Raw genomic sequence first — 27,536 nt, 5'->3', positions numbered from 1 at the left:
CCATCCAGTAGCTTATAATGGGCCGCCCCATTATAAACTACCGGATGGTGAGCGGCAAGTCTCTGTCTGCCGTTATTATCAAGATGAGACATTTGATGTGGCAGGCGTCCCGGAGTCTCATCAATATCCCGGCAACCAGTCCAGCAATTTCCTACCCATAGACCCGGTTTAGTTCCCACCTCTTTGCAATAGTCCTTACACTTAGCGGATGCTGTGTTTAGCTGAAAAGGATGCCTTGCAAAAGGATCGGCCTACGGGCCGTGATTATCCATAGGAGAGATACAATTAATAATTTTCACACAACTTATAACAAGTAATAAATAACTTTTTGCTTCCGTAGAGGAGACGTTGTTCTAAAAAAAGACTGCGGTGTGCATGCATAATTAGTCAATTTAATGCGACATGGATTCAGAATTTCAGTCAGTCAACAAAGTTATGGATTCGTTGAGACAGTTTGATAGGTTTGACCGCCAGTAGCAGCTAAATTCGCAAGTTCAGTGAGTCATCGTGAAACTTGGAAATTGACCCTGATATGCGCTGCCGTGGCCCGAGCTCGCTGGAGCACGGTAATCAGCGGATAGTGTAATGAGGGTCAGCGCTCGGCGTAACCCGGTCATCGGCTGCGCCGCGCCGGTCGGTGCTGTCCGCGCCGGCACACCACCGACTCAATCCCTCGACACCTGATTACAGGCGCTGTCTACACGCACGCGCACTGTTTGGTGATCAGCGCGACGCAATGTCATTATTACCACTTTACACTAGTGCTTCCAGTGTCTGGTTTATACATATAGTCAAGTCACTACATAATTTATTAAGCGCCAGAAAGAAGATTACTAATTTCAAGTGTAACATAAATACGCTTTTTCACCTAGAGCATTCGCCTGTTGTAATGTAACAATTCATGACTTGACGATCATTTTCATTTGCCTATAATGTAACATTAATTCAGATTCGATTGTTACAAGTTGTATCAAAATATACTCAACATCAAATATACCGCACCTTCCGCGACGCGAACTTTAACGATTTTCTTCTGACACAATCATAGTGCCCCAATAATATTGGTGTTATTTGAAAGCCCAATAAATATCCTTAAAGAAAAACACATTTAATTTCTTAATAAATGATTAACATATACCATAAATGTGACTTGAAAAAATACCTCACTTTGGGCCCACCTATGGGATCAATTAGACCATTTTTTATGGTTATAAAACCAAATAATGATTTCACGTGTTCTCTTTAACAGATGGATAGCGATTAATCCCAACTTAACAGCTTTAAAGCCATAAAAGTTGACTCAAGCGTAACTACCTATTTTTTGAAGAAGTGACTCTGGATCCTTCTAAAGACACATTTCTGGGGTAAAAACCTTTCCTTTAATGAAATGAAGGTTAGAACTAGGCTTTTAAATGGTGCCAATATTGGTGGGAAGTGGGGATGCATACGTTTGAAAATGCTTGTCGCGGGAGGTGCGATTTATTTGATGTCGAGTGTATTACACACGGCCCGCCTCAGTTTTGCACGGGAAGATAATTTAATAAGTATTTAACAAAAATCGTAAAAAATATAAGTTCTTAAATAGGTTCAGTGGTTTCGGAGCTTATTCAATATAAAATAAACATACAAAAAATAAACTGCGTTTAAAAAACCGACTTCAAAAATTAAACTACTCCAAAAAGTTTAAAGTAGAAGTACGCACTATAAAGTAGAAAAAAAATTACGTTATTTATTTAATTAGAACAACCATATGACCATGATTGATATTCTCGGAGTCGGTGCCAGTTTGCGAAATGCCAAGCTCAAAAAACGTACTTTACTGGACCACAAATCTTTCAAGTACATAATTGGTGAACATCGAATACTTAAAGATAACTAGACGACGTATTGGAGAAGTTTCGTGATGTTGAAAACATTCTACAGTGTGAGTCACGATAAAGTGCACATATGAAAATAGATAAAACTAGACCTATTTTTATCGACAAAAAAGAGGTCAAAAAATTTTTTGTTTTATTTTTTTATTTTTTATAGATTTTTTTTCCAATTAGTTACTTATTGTAAAGAAAACGTAATAACTTTTAAACTAAGATGTATATCCTGATAAAATTTAAATTTAACAATTTTGATAGATAGGAGAAAGAGATAAGAGATATTGGTGTCCGTGGTGCATATCTTCTCTAAAAGTTTACAAATTCGCTTTGCAATGGAGAAGTCGAACCTTAACTTCGGCTTCTGATTAATTTCGTTGCGGGTCAAATGACAGTTTAACTATCCTCTGGGATAAACTTGACCTTCACTGGTTGGGGTTTTATTGGCGGTCAAGCTGTAGATCCTGGCTACACAGGAGCGGGAACAGTCCCGTTTTTTGGTTGTGCAAATAAATATTGCTAAGTGCTGATAGATAATAAGGGTTTATTTTAGTCGCAGGAAGTCATAATATACGAGTATATACCTATACCTACACACACACATAATAGCCACAGTACACCAAAACAATAGGAAGTAACAGAAAAATATCTCACAATAGTTGGCGACGTTCAAGATTATTTAATCGGCAATGCATAGTGCATACTCATATTCAATGTGAAGCTTTCCCACGAACATGAAAGTCACCGTTTCCACGTACAGCTTATGCGGTAGGAAACCTTAGACTAATAAAACCTAAACTCCGATTTTTAATTCGACGGAATTTTGACATTTCAGAAGTGTTGTCAACATTGAAACATTCCCATTTTGAATGGAGAGCATTTTCACAAATTAAAAAATAATCCTTTCTTGAATTTAAGGTTTCACTTGAAAAACTAAGGCTTAAAAATGTACTGATCATTTCAAAATGGTTACTTGAATTTTTATTATCATATTTTGGAAGTTACAAAAAAAGTTGGGAAATTATTTTTCTATTACTGGACTCCCTGGCTAATAATCCATGGGTTACAAACCTTTTTTATGAAAATCCTTTTGTTAATAAAATCTTAGCTTCATAAAATAACCAATTTAACAAGATGCCAATTTTATAATCCAAGTTGATTATGACGACGATAAAGATTATTGATGATCAATACATATTTTCGTTTATGATAATATGTTGTTTTACTGTGTTGAAACACGTTTTTTTCTATTTAATCTCTAAAATGTACATAATAATTAGTGTACATTGAATTGACAAAACAAACAATACCTAGTTCATTCTTGTAAGTTGTACTTGATGAAATTTCATTTCATATTATTTATTAATAATTCAAAGCAAAAAAGGCTTATTACATCTGAATTGTCAAAAAATGACAGCTGTCAGAATTCCGTCGAATTAAAAATCGGACTATAGGTGGATAGTCTTCATACAAACGCTTCGTCAAGAGTGAGGAAAAAATCTTATGTCATTAGTGTCAATTTTGTTGGGGAGTGTAGACAGTGAAGGCGATTTTCCCGAAAGTAGGGAAATTTTTAATACGTTTTTAATTATTTTATAATTAACAAAAACAAAACGCATCATGTACTTACTTATTTATTGAATTCAAAGTACCTACCTAATAACAATAAGATAAATCGACTTAAAAGTCTCGATTTCATAAAAAAGAAAGTGTATTTGTACGGCGAACAATTGGGAAATAAATTTTCTTGTTACTGGTATCATTCCCGTATTTAATTTTTGAAAGCCAAATTCAAGCAAAATACGCGTCGAATTGTAGTACTTACTTATGAAATGTAACTCTTGTCACTTTCTTTCGTTTTTCTGATGTATTTTAGACACCCTTTCACAGCACAAACCGTTTTAATTAATTAAAATTCGTCGGACGTGTTTACCAATTTTTCACTTTGACAGTTCATGTGACGTTTACGGGTGAGCCGTGCCGGCTCCCTAAAAACTGCCTCACCTTTCGTGCACTGACTATCTATCTAGGTTTTATTAATCTAAGTAGGAAACGTTACCGTCGTATGACATTAACATTAACTATGAATAAATAACATTTTATTCACAATCTTTTCACACCAGGAATGAATGAATGAATGAAGTAACGCGTCAACGGTTTCCTAGAATGTAGAATGTGCAACAGCACTTACCATTTTGGCGAGCATAGTATCCATTTGAGGCTGGTGCGTGGCCGTCAGCAGCTGGCGGATGCGCGAGGCGTTGGCTACGCACTGCGCCATGCAGCGCTGCAGCGCGGCGGCCTGGCGCACCAGCGCGGCGCTGAGCGGCACGCCCTCGCCGCCGCCGCCGCCGCCGCCGCCGCCGCCGCCGCCGCCGCGCAGCACCGACTCCAGCACGTGCGCATGCTGCGACACGTAGTCCAGGCAGCGCCGCAGCTCCACCGCCTCGCGCCGCTGCCTCTCTGCAACCGTTATAGCTACGATAGCCTAGTGATGACTCGAGATCCGAGGAACGCGGGTTCGAATCCCACCGCCGCTCGTCTATTGTTTAGCTTACCACTGCAATATAAATTTCTAATAATCTTTTAAAAAAAATAAAATGGTAGGTGTGACATCCAGTCTGTGCTTAGTATGGTGCGGTCAGTTATGATGTCTGGATTCCAGTACAGTTTTGTAGTTGTTTTCCAGGACGTTTCAGGGTTTGTATTTATAGTAGGCGGTGTGTGTGTGTCGAGAAATTTGTATTTGAGATTATTATTAATTCTATTAAATCTTTCCTTGCACAAAGGCTTAGTATTGCCATTCAGCGAGGAAATGCAGCCAGCATCCTCACCTCTTTGCCTCACGGACACACTTTTATTTATGAGTAAAAAAGTTTATATTTTAATTTTGTTTATAGAGTTAAGTTTGCCTTAGTTTTAAACAAATTCTGTTTATTGTAAATAAAGTCTCAGCATTAAATAGTAAATAATAAATATCCTTGGACATTTTACATTGCGCCTCTACTGCCAAACTAAGCAAAGATTGCATGATTTAAATGACGATTTTTATTGCATGACTTTTTTAATAAAAATCATTGATTTATATCAATATCCGTGCTTTACAGTCAGTCTTGTACTTAGAATGAAATAAAATTTGAATTTTATTGGAATATAAAAATATAATACTTGTGTGTTAAAGACATAGTCCAGTAGAATTAGCTTTTAAATCGGAAATAATTCCTACAAAAGATTTGATTATTTTAATGGCTTCATTGGTTGCCCATTAAGACTCTCCTAAGTTTTCGACTTCGACGGAGTTGTGCTTAAGTGGTGGGGGCCCCCGAAAGAGGCATTTTTTCGGTTTTCCAGTTATACCGCGTAAAGGACTTACCCTATCAAAAAGTGTTCTTCATGACGGTTGAAGGGCACTTAATTTTGCATTGAGTAAGACCAAATTCATATGTTTTGGACAAACCGTTCTCGCGCTAATGTTCGGCAAAGTAGAAAATATACGTATAATTAATGACCCTCTCCACGTCCAATGGTTTGTTACCCACAGGCTTCCAACTCCGTCGAAGTCGAAAACTTAGGAGAGTCTTAATGGGCAACCAATGAAGCCATTAAAGCCATTAAATCTTTTGTAGGAATTATTTCCGATTTAATCAATTTTTGTGTTTAATTCTACTGGCCTAACATAACAAGTAGGTATAATTGGTTTATTAACTACGATAATAATAATACAAAAAGTAAGTAGGTAAGAACTTTTTAGAAAAAAAATAAGATTATCACTCTTATTTTACAGAAAAAATAAANAAGTCCAGGCCAGGAAATCTTTAACGTTTTACATAAATATATTGACTTGGCCATCGCATGAAAACACGTGTAAATTAAATTATTTAGGGCGATGGCCATGTTTTTGATGGGATTACTATATTACTGATACTGAACACAAATCCGTAAAAAAATAATGGCCGAAAAAAGTGATCGCCCCGGGTGCCAACCCATGCTACGCCGCCACTGCAGCACTGTGCGCAGAAGAGATAAGTGTAAACGCGTTAAATGAAAGGATTGTTTTAGTGAAACTGTGATACAAAACGTTTATGTGTTGCGAAAACTAAAGCGAAAAACCTACGCTTCGCCGTGCTAGACTGTGCCTTCATCAGAACGGAGGAGACTTTGAACACTTGCTTCGCAGTACGTAAACTTTGTAAGTAGAAACTTATAGTAAATAAATAATTAATTGTGAAAAAGGTGATTNTAAAATTGTTAAAGTCTTTACCTCTTTGAGTAACATTTTCACCCGTCTTGACAAAATCCGCCATAACTGTTTTTTTTAAGTGTTTCCTATTGTAAATTTTAAATCTACTGTACATTGATCTCGGAGCCATCTATTAGTAAATTCAAATCTAACTAGAGGGATTCAAAGTCAGCACCTGACAATATTATTCTTAAAGCGGGCAATCACTACCAGTGGGCAATCACTCTCTGGTTTACCCTACTTAGTTTTACTTTTGAGAGAATTTATCTAATTATTTGTAAACAATTATGTACTTAGTTCAAAATTCAAATAAATATGGGTCATTCCACAAAAATATGTCAACTCTTAGTCCGCGCCACATTTCACATGGAATATTTGTTAATATTTTATTCCAAAATTGTTAAATAACAGCTCGCAATGTGTTTTATTCATCACCCATTTATATTTTTAAAACTATTTTTAAAACATCTTAAATTCCTTTTAAATTACCCAAAACGTCATTCCCTAGGCATGTCCGTACTCCAAAAGTTTGTGTTTTAGAACCCAAAATCAAAATCAAAATCAAAATTATCTTTATTTGTTTAGACTAATTAAATTAGTTCTTGCAAATCGTCAAATGCTCTTAAGGAGCCTATACATGTCTCATTCTTTTTTTGCCCTACCAGCGCTTCGAGACAAACATTTGGCAAGTGCTGAGAAGAAGCGCCGCAACAAACTCAGTCACCACTGTCTGCCGGTTTAAAAATATAAAAAAGTAGGAAGTTACATACATTCAGAAGCAAGTTACTTACCACGCGCTCCCGTTGATAGAAGGTGGCCTTTAAGACGCCCATCTAGCACGAGACCGCGTGGCAGTTTTGAATATATTTCTTTAGTGCCGTGCTAATTTCTAGGTTAATTGTTGCGTTTTGATACATATATTTTATGTCAGGTATATCTTTCCTTGACCAGTCCCCGAAGGCAGCGCCTGTTCACAGACATGACGTGTGAACCAGCCATCGCTTCACTCGACCATATTATAGGGAATGTAGCGACCCGCCTCACACGCCACTACCCCAAAGACATTTTAGTGAGCATGACAAGTCCAAGATACCCTTCTGACTAAGTGCCAGATATAAAACTATTTAGTAGACAAGGTATGAAAACTCCAGACAGAAAAGCAAGGCACCATAATATAATAGAAAGAGATGGCAACTAATGTATCTATACAATTAATTAGGTACATTGTGAGAGCCTGAGAGACTTATTTCCAAGGTAATTTATCATTAAGGTAATCATTTGTAGTGTAATAAGCTTTTTTTAGTAAGTGTTCTTTAACTATACTTTTAAATTTATTAATGGGTAGTTTTTTATAGTCTTCAGGAACTTTGTTATAATAGTGAATACTCTGTCCCATAAAAGTACCATATACTTTTTGAAGTCTAAGATTAGGTATAGCTAATTTATTTTTGTTTCTCGTGTTAAAGTTGTGAACGTCGCTATTTTTCAAGTATTTATTTATATTTTGGTGAACAAATATAATACAATTTAAGATGTATTGTGAGGCGGCCGTGAGAATACCAATTTCTTTAAACTTCTCCCTGAGGGATGCTCTTGGTTTCAATTTATAAACCCATACCCATATTTATAGAAACATCAACTTGATCCTTTGTTTTAATTAACGAATAATCTATTTAAGCGTATATTACACCAAATTCTATTAATATTTTGCGGTTTCAATAAACAATAATTTGATTTTCTTTAGTTGGAAAAGAGTCCACAGCTTTTAGCGTCATTCCCTCGCCACGCACTGATTTTATAATTTTGCGCTTTAATATGTATTTAGAGTTAATGACATTTAGTTGAGTTTAAAGTACGATACGAAGGTATCCTCATACCATACTGGCTTTGCGGCAGCCGTTTTTTGAATTAGTGCAAACGTGCCAGTTGTTGCGGAAACATGTGTTGATTCAGTCACTTCGTCAGTCCCTAGTTGAGTAGCTTTATTGATTACAATAGGAAATTGTATATAATTTAAATAGTATTTACGTGTGGTTTTTTGGCTATTTTCGGTACATCGTATTAAGAATCTTATAATATAAAGTTAATATGCGTTTGTGTTAAGTTTTACTCCCAATCATCAGTCCCTAGACCATCAGGCCCTAGCTTTAAACGGCGCTAGGGACTAAGTTACTAATTAGGGAATGTCATTTTTTATAAAAGTCATATAGGAGTAATGTAGTATGAAAAAATTGTAAATTATTATTTCTCCTAAAATAAAGCATAAAGTGACTGGCCCTTTTAGACATAACATAATTAATTAATAAACTATAATTTACACTAATAAAGTATTCAAAAGCATCTAAAAAAAGTTTAGGACAAAATGACGTTGAAAATATACAGATTTTTATGGAATGACCCATATAAGTAAAACAAAGTCAGGTTTGTTTAAACCACTGGTTAACCTTTAAGTAATGAGGGACCATTTTACCAAATTTCTGTCTTGTCAGGGACCACCTCTTAATCATAATCAGTCAAAAGTAAACCAGTTTGACTGTAAAAATTAGTTAAAAGTGGTTTTGACCAAGGCGTGCAAGTGCACTTCGTGGACTTGGAATGCCTCCAGGGACCACCGGTTAAGAACCACTGGTTTAAACACTTAGAACCCAAACCTGGCTAGACCGATATTCATGGTTTTTGATTTGATGTATTTGTCTCCATCTCAAATAGCAGAACTACTACAACTACTAAAAATTGGAATTGATGAAAAAATAAAAGAAAAGCATTTTCCCATAGTGTAGGTACGAAATGTTCATGGATTTCGTAATTTATGTTAAATATCTAACTACATTATCAGCGGCGGGGGCGCGGAGCGGGCCAACAGGTTTTTAGATTCAAATTGAATCGGACCCACTTCCACATCAATAAAAAAAATATATACCTTGTAGGTACTTTTAGAATCATCTATAAAATAATTATTAAACGTCTAAGGTATAATAAAATTCGTAACATTATTGTTTAAATAAAACTCACCATGAAAATCATAAATTCTTTGAGTCCTCCTCAAGTACTTCTCTTCTTGAACTTGCCGATCAGCTTGTGCTTGTTTCTCTCGTGCTTCTAGAACCTCGAGAAACGAGGAAAATAACGATTTTCTTTCGCTTGTATTTGTAACGGTTTCTTGCATTTTAATGACAGAAAATTTGGACGAGATCAAAAGAAAATTAAAAACGTAAAGTTTTGACGATCTTAATTTAAAAGAAGAGAGACGGTTTCGCTTAACAAATAAAAGTAGTAATCTAGCAGAATCAGGATAATTATTCGGCGAAATTAATTTCAAAAGCGCACAGGCAACCACCTATTACCCTCGCTCGGAATACTTTACTAACTGTCAGCACGGGGTGGAAACGCCATAGAGTTTGACAGCTCCATAGAGAGTGAATTTTTTTGACAGTTCCGAGAGGAAGTGACTTTTTTTATAGTTGTCTTCTGTATGCGACAGTGGTCTTTTGCATGTTAGAAACCTTAGAAACCTTTTCGAATTACAACTTCAGCTTTTATTCATAAATTATTTTATTGAATCTATGTGATTTCTATAAATTAAATGGTTATTTAAAAGTATAATAATTCAAAGTCGTAATTTTCACTTTAATCACTTTAGTTCCGTCTCAAGTCTACAACTGTGACATTATTAAAAAAAAATAAACGTCAAAAATTTTTCATCGAAAAAACGTGTTTTTCTACGATTTTTAATTGTTTCTAATTGAAATCAATAATTTCTCAGTCATTATTAATAAGAACTACATGTGNCATACAAATGTCAATCCGTGAGTACATAATGTAAAAACTAAAACAATGTACTGTTATCACAACAGTAACTGTAATCTTTTAAAATCCAGTAGTTTTATTGCTTATTGATTTTCGTAGACAAAATATTTCATGTTATATTTCATCAATAAAGTTTTATTTTATACTTCAATAGTTTTATTTTTAAACACATTACATGAAACGGAACGGATCATAAAAAAAGTATGAGAGGTATATATTTAATCTGTGGGCGGCAGACGCCATATTGTTTACAGCGCCACCTACTGGACAATCTAGCTCGGTACCAGTTTGTTTATCGTTCAACAAATACTAGGGCCGTTTCCTATCTGTCTTTAGACATACTCTCTAATCTGTGACTGTCAGTCAGTGACCCTGACTACTCGGTCGTTGGGTTGTGCTGTCAGTGTCAGTTGACTGTCATCCATCAGTGACATTTAAACTATGGACCGACTAAAACTAAATGTGCTGCTCGGTACCAAATTACCAAACATGAAGCTAAAGATAAAATGGAGGCCACACACTTCGAATTCCTACTTGAAGCACAACCTATGTATCACTATCTCGCTCTCTGTGGGCAGACTCTCTCTTTCTAAATAAACAAAAAATTAAATTTGCTCAAAGTCAATGAAACTAAATGTAAAATCTTTATTTGTTGACATAGGTATCATGAAAAATAATAAGTGTAAATACTGGTATAGCCTGACCAGGAACATAAAAACCTTGGCATAGAGGCGCGTCAGTTGCATGTGATAGTGCAACACTGAGTACAGTCGTACCTGTGTTAAATTAATAGACTAACTTTATGTATCAGGATTCAGAATTACGGGCTATTTTGTTATTTTCATAAATTAACGAATAAATATTATTATAGGTAACCTGGTTTAAATAAATTACATAAATGAAACCATCAATCGAGCTAGTACGATTTATTTTATTATTCATCAATAATCAAATTCAGAACTTGAATATTCAACTGCAATGTCTGCTCATGAACGCTTCAAACTCGGTACTTCTTTCCCAATTCCATAAAATTCAACACTTAGAAAGTGACAAAAATCTTTAAAATAGGTAAGTAGTTGAAACAAACCACAGCTAATTTTCATAGTGGACTGTACTATACGATAAACATGTCAGTCAATTTGACAACCTTTGTCGGAAACATTATTCAATGAAAATATTGTCCGAACCCTTAGTATTTCTCTTCGACAAATACTTTGACACAATGCAAACCACTTTTCTTTCACGACTATAAAAAGATTTTAGCAATTTAATTCACAAAATCAATTGCGCACATTTAAAATAAAGTTTGTTTACACTTTGACAGCAATAGACTGACATGCAAGGTGACATGTCAATGAAGTTTTCAGTTACTGTTGCCATTAAAAGAAATTAGTACCATTAGTTTTCCGCAACATGGCGAGGGTTTTTATGTTCCTGGTCAGGCTATAAAACGTTTTAGGAAGAAATTACTGTGAAAAATGTTTACAATGATCCAATGTCGCAAATCACGAAATAAACACTTACGCGTGGAATCTTAAGTCAATTCTGAGCCACCACGTACTACCGCAACCACGTACTACAAAATTTTGCACCATTTCTTGTGATAAAACAATGATTAAGTCCTGTAAAAATCTCAAACGAAATTAACTGCAGTTAATTTTGTTTACTATGCATAGTAAACAAAATAGTAAACAACCGCCATGATGGGCTGGATTGTTACGTGCTCTGTGCTGGATTGGGCCGATGTTGCCAAATGGTACCGATTCCTCAGGAATTGGGATTGTAATTCCCTGATTCGCCAACACATTAAGCCTAAACGGCCGACAATTTTGTGATTTTTAATTTAACTAGGTAATCGTAGTTCAAATATTTAATTATTTATTTGTTTAACTTCTGATTTGGTTAGTGAATTGGCTATTTCGAAGAATTTACTAGGAGATTTAAATAAGGAGATAGCAATACTACAGTCCACACTAAAAAGAGAGGTCGGCCCACAGAGAGCGAGATAGAGATAAGTAGGTATTTGACTCAAGTTTTTGTTCCATTCCAAGTGTGGCCTCCATTTTTATCTCTAGCTTCATGGTACCAAAACACGATTTGAAAAAGGAACATGGTCGTAATATAGGCGTATAGGCAATCAGTGAGCTTTTTTTTATAGACAAGTGGCAGTTTTTGATCGAATCGGAAATCGAATTATCAAAATCGAAACTCCGTACAAAAACAAATCAAAGAGTCTTTTTTTGCCATTCCAGCACAGATTATCTGTGCATTCCAGACAATTTTTTTTCTTAAATCTCATTAAAGTTTTGGTGATCGTGATCATCGAGATGTAGTATAGTGTAAACTTGCACTTCAGTTATAAAAGTTTTTTTTTTATAGTTTCGGTGTGAAGGCTCGCGCTTCGTCTCAATCAATTTTCTGAGTGTACTTGCGCCATAACACTGTTTTATACACTTTTAATCTGTGGAAATGACAAGCTTGATTTTCGTCTGGGAACGAACGACCGACCGTCAATTTGTCAAGCAAGCCGCAAGCGTCTGTCAACCCAGTTTTTCTTTCAGTTTTCCGAGTTAGTTATAAGATTTAACTAATAATACGCATTTTTTGCCATTATATATTCATAATGGCACGGGAAAGCAGTGCAGGATTTGATAGACATATTACCATCTTTTCTCCTGAAGGAAGGCTTTATCAAGTTGGTAAGTTCTGCAAGTTGTTTTTGTGGTTAAACTCAGTTCAATTCAATGCAATACATCAGTAAGGCTTTCAGTTGTGTAAAAAATACCAAGCTATATTGTTTTGGCTTTCGATCAACTCAGATGGATCTATACGTATATAAATGATTGAAGTAATATTAAGGTTAGAGGCAAAAGTTGTAATGTCATCCTCAGTGTTAGTGTATGAATTCGATTCGCAGAGTACGCACTGAAGGCCATCAACCAGGGCGGGCTGACGTCGGTGGCGCTGCGCGGCGCGGACGCGGCCGTGGTGGCGGCGCAGCGCAAGGTGCCGGACCGGCTGCTGGACGCCGCGTCCGTCACGCACCTGTTCCGCCTCACCAGCCGCATCGGCTGCGTCATGACCGGCATGATAGGTCTCCATTTCCTACTGTTGTTAATCCTAATCATTAGGGATGTACTCATTCCGATACAACCCATTAAACGGTTCAAAGTCAGTAGTGTTTGTTTCGCGCTTAATGTTTTACATTTCGTCACTGCAATTCATATTTTTCACTTAAGACTACCTAAGAAATTTTAGTTTCTGATTATACATTTCTTCATTAATTATTCTGGTTAGCTGGAAGAGAATGCCACTCGGCATTAAGCTCGCCTGTTGTACCATTGTTTATTATGTGTGCAATAAAGATTTTAAATAAATAAATACATACAGGGTGTTTGGCTTCCGCCAAGGAAGGTTAGACAAACTTCGTGGGTGTATAGATAAGGTCATTTTAAAAATACAAGTTCGTCCATTTGACCCTATGTGAGCTACTTTTTTTTAATTGATATTTTTGTTTTTATTTATTTATTTCCGAAATTTAACCTGAAAACTGCTTAAATTTTTTCTCTCTCATGTTTTCAACTGTTTTTTTTATTTAATATTAATCTCAAATATGTGTTTAGTCAAATAAAATAAATTTCAGATCCAGATAAGGATTGGATAGCTAGTTACGAGCTGTCAAAGTTTAACAAAAGTATAAACCACGATAAAAATTTCAACTCTTGCTATTGCTATTGATTGCCAATGATTTTAAAAACATCTCTAGCTTCTCTTCTTTCCAATGAAATATCACAAGTTGTATTTAGAAATTGAAATTCGTCAAAAAATCTAAATTTAGGGAAGAAAATCCCAACTAATATTATAAATGCGAAAGTAACTCTGTCTGTCTGTCTGTCTGTCTGTCTGTCTGTCTGTCTGTCTGTCTGTTACGCTTTCCCGCTTAAACCTCGCAACCGATTTTGATGAAATTTGGCATAGAGATAGTTTGAGTCCCGGGAAAGAACATAGGATAGTTTTTATCCCGGTTTTTGAAACAGGGACGCGCGCGATAAAGTTTTTCTGTGACAGACAAAATTCCACGCGGGCGAAGCCGCGGGCGGAAAGCTAGTGGAATAATAATACAAAAATTATCCATACAAAGTTTCTTCAAACATATTTAAATTTTTTGCTACACTCCTTTTAATCACCACTTTATTTATTTTTTATTTATCACTGCACACTTCTCAAAGTTGATTCTGTATACATTTTGATTTATTATCTACTAAACCTTGAATATCACCAATAAAATTATTGGTATTGTATTGGCAAAATTATGTATTGTTACATCCCTAATCCTAATGTTTAATTAATTACTTCTTTAATCTAAACTAAAAGTAGTTTTTTAAAATTATACTATAGCATCCATATTATTATTTTTCAGCGGACAGTAGATCTCAAGTTCAAAGGGCTCGATATGAAGCTGCCAATTGGCAATACAAATATGGCACAGAGATTCCGGTTCATATACTGTGTCGTCGTATTGCTGATATCTCCCAAGTCTACACACAAAATGCTGAAATGCGACCTCTTGGATGCAGTAAGTTTATCAATATGATTGTGAACTTAATCCATGTTGAAGTAAAACATAATGATAGCTAGTTTGATTAATGTAAAACTAGCAGCCCGCTCTGGCTTTGCTTGGGTACATTTGTATAGGTATTTAACAAAAAATACAAAATCCTTGAACATTTTGAATGGGAAAATGTTTTTTCTTTTATTTATTTTTTCGTCAATTTTCCGGTTTTTAATAGTTATTCTGGTCGGAGACAAGTACAACAAATCAAAAAGCCATGAAAATCGGTACAGCCATTCTCAAGTTATAAATTTTTGATAAAACCAAATTTTTTTTATTTATATTATGACGTAGGATTTAGTTTATTGGCCAATTTCTGATGTAACATAAAAGTGACAAACTGATTATCATACAGGTGAAGCTGCCGACAAATACTAGTAGATCGTAAATGGAACTGTTGTTCTCGGCAGGTATGATGCTGATCGCATACGACGACGAGTCCGGCCCCTGCGTGTACAAGACGGACCCGTCGGGCTACTACTGCTCGTACAAAGCTGTGGCTGCCGGGGCAAAGACCACGGATGCTAATGCTTATCTTGAGAAAAAGGTATTTATTGTTAAAAACGAAAGTTTTATTAGATCCTATAAGATTAGAAGAATTAGGTAGTAGTCGTTTTTACTACTGATTTAGGGCTGATTTTTCAATCGTCGGCTAACTTTTAACTGAAGAATAAGTTTGACACATTGACAGTTTCAACAATATATTAAAGTGACAAGTTTATTCTTCAGTAAAAGCTAACTGACGATAGAAAAATCAGCCCTTAGTTAATAACAGCTATAATAACAACACCAACTAATGATCAAATCAAAGAACAATGGGACATTTTGTATGAACTACTACTCCCCAGAAATGTAGCACTTTAATACCTACCCTATATGATAGTACATGCTAATACTAATAAAATCACTACAGCCAATAGGGGCAGAGCAGTAAAGAAAAACGTTGCAAAAACAAGTAATATTATTGAAACAATTTTCACGCGTATGAAGTCGTGGGCACAGCTAGTGAACCATATAAAGTTGATCCACGAGCTGTGAGCACTTGTTGCAGCTGAAGAAGCGCGGCGAGCTGGCGGCCGCCGACGCCGTGCAGCTGGCCATCGCCTGCCTCAGCCAGGTGCTGTCCGTGGACTTCAAGGCGTCCGAGGTCGAGGTCGGCATCGTCACCAAGGACAACCCCGACTTCCAGTGAGTGCCGCGACCGTGTTATATTCCGTACCTCGGAAGGAAAGAACGGAACTCTTATGGTGCGTCCACACTGGGCGAATTGGTTCGCGCGGCAAACTCGAAATAATCGAGTGAAATCACTTACGTAGAATTTTGTCCAATGATCCCAAGCTACCCATCCTTATCGCTCGCGCGTAATTATATTGCTGTCGCGACTGTGCGACGCGCGCCCGCAGTGAGTGTGCGAGCGCGACAGCAACATGCTCATGAACACGTAGAGGTATTAAATTGAAATTCATATCAAATACTAAGGTCTATAGTACCTTTAAGCTGTAACAAAATTTAAGTTATATACCTATAGGTTTGTACGGAACCCTTGGTGCGCGAGTCCGACTCGCACTTGACCGGTTTTTATTGTACCAAGTCAGTATGGAAACGCATCGCCCGCCTCGAGTTTATTTATGGAGTAGAAACATTAGACGAATTATCGGATAGGGTCGTTTTCGTATTTATAATATTGTTATGTGATTCAATAAATGTCTTTTACTTTTCCAGCATGCTCACCGAGAGTGAAATCGACAGGCACCTCACTGCCCTCGCTGAAAAGGATTAGGTGAATGAACAACAAAAAATTGCTTGTATCTTTTTTTTAAATAAAGTATCTATGATAAAAAAACAACTATAATTTATTTCCAATTACGAAAACCACTTTAATATTATCTGCATTACAAAAACTCATAAGTCAAATTAAGGGTCGCATTCAAAAGTCTGATTCGATCAACATGCCCTCGGCCCCTCGCGTGACATCCTCGACGATATCACGGGGCATTTCCGTCACGACACTCGAGAAGTCGCCGAGACTGCAGCAAAACACGAGTCCGTATAAGGGAGTCTCGTAGTTGCGATTCCTGCGCAGCTCGCGGAGCCACGGCACCCGCGCGCACGCGCTCTCGCAGAACACCGCCTCGCGGATCTCGCTCACCGCCACGAAGGGGTCGTTGAGCACCGCCAGCGCCAGCCCGCGGCGCCGCGCGGCGTCCAGCACCGCCGTCCACACGTAGCGCGGCGCCGGGAAGCGGCCGGCGCCCAGCCACACCGCCCGCCGCCCGCCGCCCGCGCGCAGCGACGCCACGCCGTGCGTGCCCGCCACCACGCGCAGCGCCCGCGGCCGCGCCGTCCGCAGCAGCGCCGCCACGTCGCGCTGCAGCGCCCGCAGGTTGCCCTCGGCCACGCTGCGCCACACGCCCACCTTGTTGGACGCGAGGGCCGCCACGCGCGCGCTCTGCTCGTCGAAGTACAGGCCGCTCAGCAGCTCGGCGGCCGCCAGCTCCTGGTGCGCGAACGCGACGCCGTCGGGCTCGAACAGCGCGCGCAGGCGGCGGTTGAGGCGCGCCGCGTCGGCGTACAGGCGCTCGGCGTCGAGGCGCGTGCGCGCGTCGAACAGGTGGTTGAAGTTGCCGAGCAGGCTGAGCGGCGCGGCGGCGTCGGCCGGCACCGGCGCCGGCCGGGCGTTGGAGGCGCGCGCGTGCAGCGCCACGCCGCGGTCGGCGTCGAAGCACACCGTGGCCAGCCGCCGCACGCCGCGCGCGCCGTCCTGCACCTGGTACGCGCGCCCCTGCGACGGCGGCGCGCAGTGTTCCACCTGAACGGAGATCGCACACATGGAGATTGTGAACGAAACGCACGCTTTGTCGTCCAGTAATTTCATAAAATATAGTTCCCGGCCTTCCGACCGTTCGTCCCGGTCGGCGCGTTCACCTGGTGCAGCACGTCCTCGAACACGCTCTCCTGGCAGCCCAGCTCCAGCAGGTGGCGCAGCGCGCGGTCGTGGCGCACGCGCAGCCGGCCGGCCTCGCACGCGGCCGCCAGCGCGCCGTGCAGCGGGTAGGCCGCGAACTTGCCGCGCGCGCCGCACGACAGCGCCAGCTCGTCGCCGCTGGCCGCCACCAGCGAGCCGTTGGCCGCGCGGTGCGACGTCACCAGCGGCATGTTGTCCGGGATGCACTCCTCACACTGCAGGTCTATTATGCATGGCGCTGGAACAGGGGACACGACAGCGTTCAACCTTCGAAGCGGTACACGACACCTCAGAGTAGATTGGCAGACACCAAAAATGCCACAACGTGATCATCGGAGTATTGATACTTTAAGAGTGCTAATTTCGAAGTCGCGTAGAAGTATTATGATTTACAACGATTGCAATAGACAAAAAATAATAGATAAGTACTCACGATCAGTGGTGACCGCTAACTTAACCCAGGACACAACAATAATAAGTCGACACACGAGAACAAACATGGCGAGAATGATGATAACACTTCATCGCGGGCGACACTGGGGCGGGCTGCGAGCGCGCCGTGTCCCGCTGACTCCGCCTGACCCGAGATAAAACCGACAACGTCGCGCTCAACAAGGAATAACAACTCATTATTATGTATAGTCTAATGAACATCGCTCAGGCAAGTACCGCATTAGTTAATTTTCCGGTCAAAATAAAAGGCAGTTATTTACGACAATAGTTTAATATGAACATAATATACAATGCCGATGTGTTTATTTATTTATAAAAGCAGGTAAAAAACGACGGCACACGCCGTACGTTAAAATAGTATTTCTGTTAATTCCATTTATCAAAGTTATTATTAGAGTACACCGTAAATTAATCTAAATGAAGGATACAGGGATCAAGGTTATGTCAGCATACTTTTAATATTGAATTGAGAAATATAACCCTAAACACTACCAACCAAAATAAATTTTGACTTAAGTCTACTACACCAATATAATAGAATGGGTAAATGCTGGTTGGGGGGCTTTCTATTGCTTCGCAGATATGTCACTGTTCACCGCCAGCCACCAAGTAAGCTTATACATACCCCGCACAAGGTTGAATATAAAACAGTACATATGATGCGAGTAAATAAACTATTTATCGACTAATAAAAAAAATCTGAATAAAGTTAAGGAAAAGTTAAAGAGTAATCGAGCCTGCACGCGACAGCCGTAGTGTCGTTGCGCTTGCGTAAGTAGCAATAGAATAATAATGTAAGTAAATAAATGAATTAACACTAACAATAAGTAAAAAACACATTTGCCTCTCATTTAAGTATGAAAATTGGTGTTTTTTCTGAACTGCATCAAGTATAGGTACATACATACATTGAATCTCAATAGTTTTACTTTAAAAGTTTACTTAAATCCTTTTCACCACGATACTAACTTGAAAAGTTTTTATACAGAAGACCCATTAAGTAATTAAACACTAATGACTCGACATTCAGATGAAACACGCCACAAATTCGGCGATCGATCAGACGCTCCCGCGTCCCGGAACGTTCTCCTTTAAAATATGAACGTTCGCGGGGACCTAAAGCGATTTTCGCGTGTCGGGCGGCGCGAGTTAGGAGCAGCAGGCGCGCGCGGGCGGCGCGCGCGAGGGCCGGCGCTCCACGGCGATGCGCGCGTGGTCGGCGTCGGCCTCGCGCCCCGCCGTCTTGTCCAGGATCGCCTCCGCCAGCTCCGAGAAGGCGCGGTCGATGTTGATGTTCGCCTTCGCCGACGTTTCCATGAACCGGATGCCGTGCTCGCGCGCTATCTGTTGGCGACGAGAGGCGGGATCGCTTTAAGATAATGTATGTTGCCGTTTCCAAAATACTAAACATTCGAATTTCAATTTGCACAACGTTGGTAGGGAAAAGGGGCGCAGTGTAGATATTAAGGCGACTTTATAGGCAGATATCACTGGGGAGGTCTCTGTTAGCCGTAAAATAAGACGCATGAAGCAATAAATGGTTATTACATTAAAATACGCCAGGTCGCCAGGCTCAAGTGACTCATTCAAAACTTAATGAAATGTGATTGTTAATTCAAAACATTTCTCTACTTCGCCTTGGTGGATAATTTTTCATGAATATAAAGAATATTTTGGGTGGTCACTTGGGCCTGGACGACAATGTAAAACAAATGGTGATAATGTCATCCTATTTCTAGTCAATAAATAAGCGATTGTATGTATTTTATGTATAGACCGCATCTTATTTAGTGGTAACAGGTGCTATTCTGTATAGCCTGAAGTGCTGTTGTCTTTACACAGATTTTGATTGATAAGACTGGATAAAACAAAAGTAAGTGTGTGTTTAAGACCTGACAAGAAAAATATCTAAATCAAGAGATAGAAAACTAAGTGTTGTGATTGGAAGTGACTTTGGCTTGTGTCAAGATACTATTGCTTACTCACCGCCTCACCACGGTCCTTACTGACCACACGTTTTTCCTCCATGTCACACTTGTTACCCAGTATCATCTTTTCTACATCTTCATTAGCATGCTGCCAAAAAAGACAATAAATTTTTATTTAGGTGTTTTAAAGATTCTAAATCTGCATCTTGCAGTCTACACAGCTTATGACCGCAGTGTTTGGAGGAACACTATAGACAAGTTGTGATACCAACAAACTGACCTCGTCAATGTTCCGGAGCCACTTGACGATGTCGTCGAAGGTCTTCTCGTTAGTGATGTCGTACACGAGCATGATGCCCATGGCGCCGCGGTAGTACGACGTGGTGATGGTGTGGAACCGCTCCTGCCCGGCTGTGTCCCAGATTTGGAGCTTTATTTTCTTGCCACGCAGTTCTACTGTCTTTATTTTGAAGTCAATACCTGTAAAAACAAACATAGATTAGTGCACTACCCTACCGCCTTTTATGGTAAACATCCTGACGTCTGCACCGAGAAGACTAGAAACTTTTCCATAAATCTAATTTTCCAAAATCGCTCAGTGACCCAATGTTACGTTCCATCAAATCAGAAATGGAAAGCGGGCATTCAGTCACAAAACTAAATTCTATCACAAAAGGTGTTCCTTACCGATAGTAGATATAAAAGTTGTTGTAAAATGATTATCTGAAAATCTAAACAATATGCAAGTTTTGCCTACACCAGAGTCACCGATGAGGAGTAATTTAAATAACAAATCGTAAGTTTTCTTAGCCATTTCGTCGTAATTTACAATAGAAATGTAAAAAATGAGAATCCAAAATCATCCGACAGATGATGTACCACGGGGTGGAAACGCCATAGAGTTTGACAGCTCCATAGAGAGTGAATTTTTTTGACAGTTCCGAGAGGAAGTGACTTTTTTTATAGTTGTCTTCTGTATGCGACAGTGGTCTTTTGCATGTTAGAAACCTTAGAAACCTTTTCGAATTACAACTTCAGCTTTTATTCATAAATTATTTTATTGAATCTATGTGATTTCTATAAATTAAATGGTTATTTAAAAGTATAATAATTCAAAGTCGTAATTTTCACTTTAATCACTTTAGTTCCGTCTCAAGTCTACAACTGTGACATTATTAAAAAAAAATAAACGTCAAAAATTTTTCATCGAAAAAACGTGTTTTTCTACGATTTTTAATTGTTTCTAATTGAAATCAATAATTTCTCAGTCATTATTAATAAGAACTACATGTGCATGGATTGCCTGTTGGATTGATGTTTGTTTACGAAAAAAATTCTCTCAAGTAAGTTAACAAGTAAGTTATTTCACTCGAGATAGGTTATTACTTGCAGCAACATCATGTTTTAAGTATTGAACCACACAAAGGATTAAATCTTCATTACAAAATCATTCATAACTCCATTTAAATCAATGGAAACCAAATATGGATAGTTTCATGGAGTAACAACATACTTTGGATTTTGGACATAAAATACAATACAAGTAGGTACATTGCAGGCATAGATTGCAGGATACAGTGAATGATACGTGTTTTATACAATGAATCTAAGTACCTATTTGTTTCAGGTTAATATCGAACTTCGAACTTATAAAGTGTTAAGCAGCAATTACAATAAAAGTGCTTGCTGTGGAATCACTGGTGCTGCTCATTATTGTCAACTGTTACTTAAAAAGGTCCAGATGAACCAACATATTCAATGAAGTTTAAAAGTTTCAACAAAATCCGTTTATTAGTTTTTGCGTGAAAGAGGAACAAACATCCAGACATCCAGACAAAAAGGTTACAGTGAGCCAACCATAAAAGATAGACATACTCGTATGCTGTCGCGGAAGTTTTTGTAGAACTTTTAAAGGGGAAAATCCTATCATACATAATTTATGCGAAACTTTAACCGTTTACGCAGCGTCAGCTCTCAAACGGAAAAAAATCACTGATTTGAAACATTCTTCATTGGTGCTCCGCTCCTAGTGGTCTTAGCGTGATAATATATAGCCTAAAGCCTTCAGGGATTAACGGACTATCCAACACAAAAAGAATTTTTCAAATTGGTCCTGTAGTTCCTGAGATTAGCGCGTTCAACCAAATAAACAAACTGTGATTAATAAATTGCGCCACTACAAACCGTACCAACAGATGGCGCTGTTACGATCTTACTATGGCAAACTCCACCGCGCATACAATCCTGCATCGCGGTGACGAAGTTTTTTACCCTGCCCAGTATATATAGACAAACCAAGGTTATGCAAATCAGATGCACTAACACCTTTGCTCTTTATGGTGGTAGAGCGTCTTATTCCACAACTTCAGCTTTATAATATTAGTATAGAGTATAGATTCGGTAAGTACCTATAAAATTGAAAAGACCCTCAAAATCATTCTTACCCGTATCTTCTGACGCTTTTCATTTAGGATCTAACAGAAAGACCTAAAAGTTAATTATTTGATTACAGATTGGTGGAATCCAGATTCTGTGAATATATATTAAGTAATTGATTGACAAGTACACATTTGACAAGGTAAATTAATTTTCATTTAACAAAGTAGTATGAATCTAGAAACAAAACAGACAATAGGCATGGTAGATAGACAGATCAATCATTTGTTTATATGCTGTACTCTTAAAATATTAGTGTAGAATGTAGATGTAGAAGATTACAGACTTACGGTGACTTTTTGCTCTAAATATTTCATATATTTTACAGGTGGTGAGAAACATGTAGATCTGGCCTGCTTACAGTGGAGTGGACAGAACCAACGTGAGAGTGAACGTGTGAATTTATGGAGAACATTAAACTATTTTACTATAACATATTTTATATGAATCACATACAAATGTCAATCCGTGAGTACATAATGTAAAAACTAAAACAATGTACTGTTATCACAACAGTAACTGTAATCTTTTAAAATCCAGTAGTTTTATTGCTTATTGATTTTCGTAAACAAAATATTTCATGTTATATTTCATCAATAAAGTTTTATTTTATACTTCAATAGTTTTATTTTTAAACACATTACATGAAACGGAACGGATCATAAAAAAAGTATGAGAGGTATATATTTAATCTGTGGGCGGCAGACGCCATATTGTTTACAGCGCCACCTACTGGACAATCTAGCTCGGTACCAGTTTGTTTATCGTTCAACAAATACTAGGGCCGTTTCCTATCTGTCTTTAGACATACTCTCTAATCTGTGTTAGGAAGATTTGTGTTGGATGAATTACCCAGATAACAATTAAAACAACTTCTATTTATAAGAACATTCGGTAAGTACCTATAAAATTGAAAAGACCCTCAAAATCATTCTTACCCGTATCTTCTGACGCTTTTCATCTAGGATCTAATAGAAAGACCTAAAAGTTAATTATTTGATTACAGATTGGTGGAATCCAGATTCTGTGAATATATATTAAGTAATTGATTGACAAGTACACATTTGACAAGGTAAATTAATTTTCATTTAACAAAGTAGTATGAATCTAGAAACAAAACAGACAGTAGGCATGGTAGATAGATAGATCGATCACTTGTTTATATGCTGTACTCTTTATAATATTAGTGTAGAATGTAGATGTAGAAGATTACAGACTTACGGTGACTTTTTGCTCTAAATATTTCATATATTTTACAGGTGGTGAGAAACATGTAGATCTGGCCTGCTTACAGTGGAGTGGACAGAACCAACGTGAGAGTGAACGTGTGAATTTATGGAGAACATTAAACTATTTTACTATAACATATTTTATATGAGTTACATACAAATGTCAATCCGTGAGTACATAATGTAAAAACTAAAACAATGTACTGTTATCACAACAGTAACTGTAATCTTTTAAAATCCAGTAGTTTTATTGCTTATTGATTTTCGTAAACAAAATATTTCATGTTATATTTCATCAATAAAGTTTTATTTTATACTTCAATAGTTTTATTTTTAAACACATTACATGAAACGGAACGGATCATAAAAAAAGTATGAGAGGTATATATTTAATCTGTGGGCGGCAGACGCCATATTGTTTACAGCGCCACCTACTGGACAATCTAGCTCGGTACCAGTTTGTTTATCGTTCAACAAATACTAGGGCCGTTTCCTATCTGTCTTTAGACATACTCTCTAATCTGTGTGATGTACGACGAACCAAAATATGACAACGACAAGCACACAGATATGGATTAGAGGACAAGCATGACAAGTTCTTTTTTCATTCATTCATTCGATTTTCCATGACATCAATGTTACCAGAGTTTAAAAATATAATAATGCAATGGTTAAAGTCCAGCGAAGCGACTGAAACGTAAAATTAACCAATATTGATAGTAGCGCCCTCCTGTAATAAATGTCACTCTTATTGTTATTTGAAAGCTTACTGTTATTTGAACTAAAACCCAATTATGACGAAAAACGACACTGAAAAAGTATAAACAAGATTTTCAGAATACTGAACTGAACAAAGTTGCTAATGTAGTTGCATAGACAGTAATTTTCATGTTTGGAAAACCGGTCACACGTTGTCAAAGTGCTACGGTAGGTAGGTATATGTAACGTGTGACTAGTGTGACTACGCCTACGCGTGTTCACATCTCGGGTTCACATTAACTTGACTTGGCTAATTCCCGCGCAGTGTAAAAGCAGCATCAGTTTTTTCCGGTTTTTCGTTTTTTTACTTTGCTCTATGGTCAGTTTGCTGTCAGGTCCAGTCTGTCAGAGTCAGTTGTTGTCTTGTCTGTGGTTGTTGTACTTGTTGTTGTAGTATAATTTTTCATCGTGCTCTGTGATCTCGATTTTGTTTTGAAAATTATGAGGTTGCTTTACAATTTTACGTATATATGAGTATTGGCGTAAAGCCTACTTGCGGCTATGTATAGTAGCAATGAGTGCTGTGTTGCCGAGATGTAGAGTGAGCCCGGAACAATTGGATATTCTGTTGACCTTTATGGAAGAGCATCCCGACTTCGCAGCGGGCAAGCACTCGGTGTACTCCAGGTTCAGCTCGAGCAAGCTGTGGCGGTTGCTGGCGGAGCGGCTCAACGCTGCGGCTGCGGACTCCGGCGGAGCGCGAAAGTCGCCAGACAGGTGGTGCCGTGTAAGGATAAACACGTCCTACCGTATCAGTAAACAAAGTTCAGAGGATCCATACATACATTAATAAATTCTTAGTTTTGTTTTTTGGAGTTGTAATAGCAGTTGCGATACAGGCAATAGCTTAGTGCAGAAGTTGCTGCAAATGTCTGTTGTGAGATGTTGGAAATAAAAGGTTTTATTATTAGTTTTATGTACGGACTGTCAGTGTAAAAAAGAGAAAAGATAAATTTAAATTTGTCAACTTAATAAATATAAACAAGTTACTTTGTTTATCAGATTTGTGGAACTAAAAAAATGTTAGAATTTTTTTGCTTTATTGATAAACACTTCAATTTGAATTTCAGTACTGGGCAGATATTAAATACAAAGCTCGAAAGAAGTCTGCTGCTGGCGGAGCACTTGGAGAATTGTCTAGTGCAGAGGAGCGGCTGCAACATATACTCAATAGCTCCGGCAACAAAGATTGTGAGTACTGAGTAGGTACTAATTATTAGTACTTAAGTATTTGTAACCCAGTAAAAGTCATTATGTTAAATGTTCAATAAATACTGAATACTCATTAATTTAACTAATGGTTTTACTGGTTTTTTGTTTTAATTAATATTTACAAATGGTATTTTTTTGTTGTTATTGTATTGCATTGTAACACAAAACAAAAGAATACTTGTACAATTGACCTATGCTTTTGACTGTCAAATTCCGGAAGAGAATTTGCTTACTATGTTTCTGTGCAAATAAATGAATTTGAATTTACTACTTTGTTACATACTGACCGGTGCTTTCTCGTCATGTCGTTGTGGCTGTAGTGTTACAATTTTTCACAGTAGAAGACGGAAGAACTGAGTTGTGGGACTTATGCCCGTTTTCACCATCAATCCCTAATTTTTAAGTGACCCCTATGCAAACAAAATGCCTATTATGTGTTATCATAGGAGTCACTTAAAAATTTGGGATTGATGGTGAAAATGGGCATAAGTGTTTTGAAAGTTATGTTTTTGATGGCATACCTCCAATTCTTACTGCATGTACTTGTTGACTGCTGACATTTAATGTGCTGACTTATTTTTTTTCTATTGTATTCTAGGTGGTGGCGGTGGACGCGGTGCTAACTCAGACGACGACCGAAAACCGAATTTAGACGAGGACATGTGTTCAGAAGGATCTGCAGCGGGAATGACGTCTGACGGTCCCCGTATCGGTACCGAAGAACTCCTAGCGGAAGCTGCCATGAGAAGTGCTTTAGCAGCAGAGAAACAGGCCGAGGCCATGGCTCAAGCGGTAGACTTGCTGCGAGACCTGGTGTCCATCCTGCGCGAGCGCCCGCCCGCCCACATGGCCCAGCCCGCGCCGCCGCCGCCCTTGCAGCACCATCATCATCGTCTTTGATGTCTGCTAATCTGCATTAAGTATTTTGAAGACAGAAAACGTTGTAGTTGGTTATGTAGGCGAGACGTCCTTTTTCATTATTGCCTTATAGATACCTAGGACATAAGTAAATCAATTTGTTTGAAGTCCCAAACTGATATACATAAAGTTAATATACCTACATATACTTTGCGCACATACCCTCTGTGCTGCTTATAGCTGACTTACTCTGATTCGATAGTTAGGTCGTTGTAATGTTATTATTCTAAGTTCATATCGTTGTCAGACCACATTACATACTACTGTAGAAATAGATACCCTACATAAATAATTAATTTGCGACAATATTAGTTTTGTATCCAGGCTTATTTATAGTGAAAAAATATTACCTAGTTATGAAATGAAAATTTAGATTTCGATAGAAGACTATGTATCTATCATTACTTTTAAATAAACAAAAAAATACCAGTTTGTTATGATTTTATTGGCCCAAATACTTACATAGTGAGTTACCCCAGCAAACATTTTATTTCATTTCAGATTCTGTGGAGGGAAGTCGAACAGAGAGCCGGCCAAGTGCGAGTTGGACTCGCGCATGAAGGGTTCCGTACGAAAATTTTCGCATTTTTAAGTAGAATGTTGGGAAGCAAACAACGCGCGGGAGGAGACGTGCGGGTGGCGTGAATGACAGCACCTATTTTTATACAGTCCGCTATTTCATGTAATTACTAAAATTCGTTAGGATACTAACTATAGAATACTAGGTTTTGCCCGCGGCTTCACCCGCGTGAAATCGTTTATCACATCGTTTCGATCGTCATAAATTATAGTTATTCTGGGTTATAATATTATAAACAATAATAGGTACTGCAAAGTTTCATCAAAGTCCGTTCACTAGTTTTTGCGTGAAAGAGTAACAAACATCCAGACATCCAAACTTTCGCATTTATAATATTAGTAGGATGTTATTATTTTTATATTGTGTTACTGTATAAAATTAAATGTTTTTGTGTATGAAAATAAAGAATTTTGAAAATTAAAGTAAACGTTTAATAATAAGTAACAATAATATAAAAGCTACTAGAAAACCTAAACTTTAAATAACCTAATTATAAAAAAATATACATTTTGTTATTTTGGAATAGGTC

At 38.1% G+C, this 27,536-nt stretch overlaps 5 protein-coding genes and 2 long non-coding RNA genes across 7 annotated transcripts in view; 4 read left to right on the top strand and 3 right to left on the bottom strand.

The window, feature by feature from the left end:
• LOC114352965 (uncharacterized) overlaps positions 1-9,476 on the bottom strand; it is a 32,283-nt gene extending 22,807 nt beyond the window's left edge. The window contains exons 1-2 of the mRNA XM_028304744.1: positions 9,121-9,476; positions 4,060-4,331 (exon numbers count right to left, since the gene is read on the bottom strand). Coding sequence (XP_028160545.1) covers positions 4,060-4,331; positions 9,121-9,274 — 426 coding nt within the window. The 5' untranslated portion in view covers positions 9,275-9,476. The remainder of the gene's footprint in view (positions 1-4,059; positions 4,332-9,120) is intronic.
• A 2,876-nt stretch (positions 9,477-12,352) lies between these two features.
• LOC114352964 (proteasome subunit alpha type-6) lies at positions 12,353-16,373 on the top strand. Its single transcript, XM_028304742.1, has 6 exons — positions 12,353-12,614; positions 12,833-13,009; positions 14,336-14,491; positions 14,938-15,074; positions 15,579-15,715; positions 16,250-16,373. The coding sequence occupies exons 1-6, from the start codon at positions 12,539-12,541 to the stop codon at positions 16,305-16,307; spliced, it is 741 nt and encodes a 246-aa protein (XP_028160543.1). The 5' UTR covers positions 12,353-12,538; the 3' UTR covers positions 16,308-16,373.
• On the bottom strand, positions 16,364-18,097 carry LOC114352963 (uncharacterized). Its single transcript, XM_028304741.1, has 3 exons — positions 17,926-18,097; positions 17,453-17,730; positions 16,364-17,336 (listed from the first exon to the last, which is right to left on the bottom strand). Exons 1-3 carry the CDS (start codon positions 17,990-17,992, stop codon positions 16,455-16,457), a joined length of 1,227 nt encoding a protein of 408 aa, XP_028160542.1. The 5' UTR covers positions 17,993-18,097; the 3' UTR covers positions 16,364-16,454.
• A 243-nt stretch (positions 18,098-18,340) lies between these two features.
• On the bottom strand, positions 18,341-20,748 carry Rab10 (RAS oncogene family member Rab10). The gene is made up of 4 exons (XM_028304745.1): positions 20,561-20,748; positions 20,154-20,353; positions 19,932-20,021; positions 18,341-19,289 (listed from the first exon to the last, which is right to left on the bottom strand). The coding sequence occupies exons 1-4, from the start codon at positions 20,685-20,687 to the stop codon at positions 19,095-19,097; spliced, it is 612 nt and encodes a 203-aa protein (XP_028160546.1). The 5' UTR covers positions 20,688-20,748; the 3' UTR covers positions 18,341-19,094.
• Positions 20,749-22,339: 1,591 nt separating this feature from the next.
• On the top strand, positions 22,340-22,923 carry LOC114352968 (uncharacterized). The gene is made up of 2 exons (XR_003655902.1): positions 22,340-22,451; positions 22,638-22,923. It is a non-coding gene; the product is annotated as an uncharacterized LOC114352968 (long non-coding RNA).
• A 210-nt stretch (positions 22,924-23,133) lies between these two features.
• LOC114352967 (uncharacterized) lies at positions 23,134-23,854 on the top strand. The gene is made up of 3 exons (XR_003655901.1): positions 23,134-23,203; positions 23,316-23,381; positions 23,569-23,854. It is a non-coding gene; the product is annotated as an uncharacterized LOC114352967 (long non-coding RNA).
• Positions 23,855-24,655: 801 nt separating this feature from the next.
• On the top strand, positions 24,656-26,856 carry LOC114352974 (uncharacterized). Its single transcript, XM_028304752.1, has 3 exons — positions 24,656-25,024; positions 25,368-25,488; positions 26,108-26,856. Exons 1-3 carry the CDS (start codon positions 24,812-24,814, stop codon positions 26,407-26,409), a joined length of 636 nt encoding a protein of 211 aa, XP_028160553.1. The 5' UTR covers positions 24,656-24,811; the 3' UTR covers positions 26,410-26,856.
• The last annotated feature ends 680 nt before the right edge of the window (positions 26,857-27,536 follow it).

The sequence above is a fragment of the Ostrinia furnacalis genome, unplaced genomic scaffold (assembly GCF_004193835.3).
Source record: "Ostrinia furnacalis isolate ACB-3 unplaced genomic scaffold, ASM419383v2 OfSCF1491, whole genome shotgun sequence".
Lineage (NCBI taxonomy): Eukaryota > Metazoa > Arthropoda > Insecta > Lepidoptera > Crambidae > Ostrinia > Ostrinia furnacalis.
This window is presented reverse-complemented; position numbering and strand designations above follow the sequence as displayed.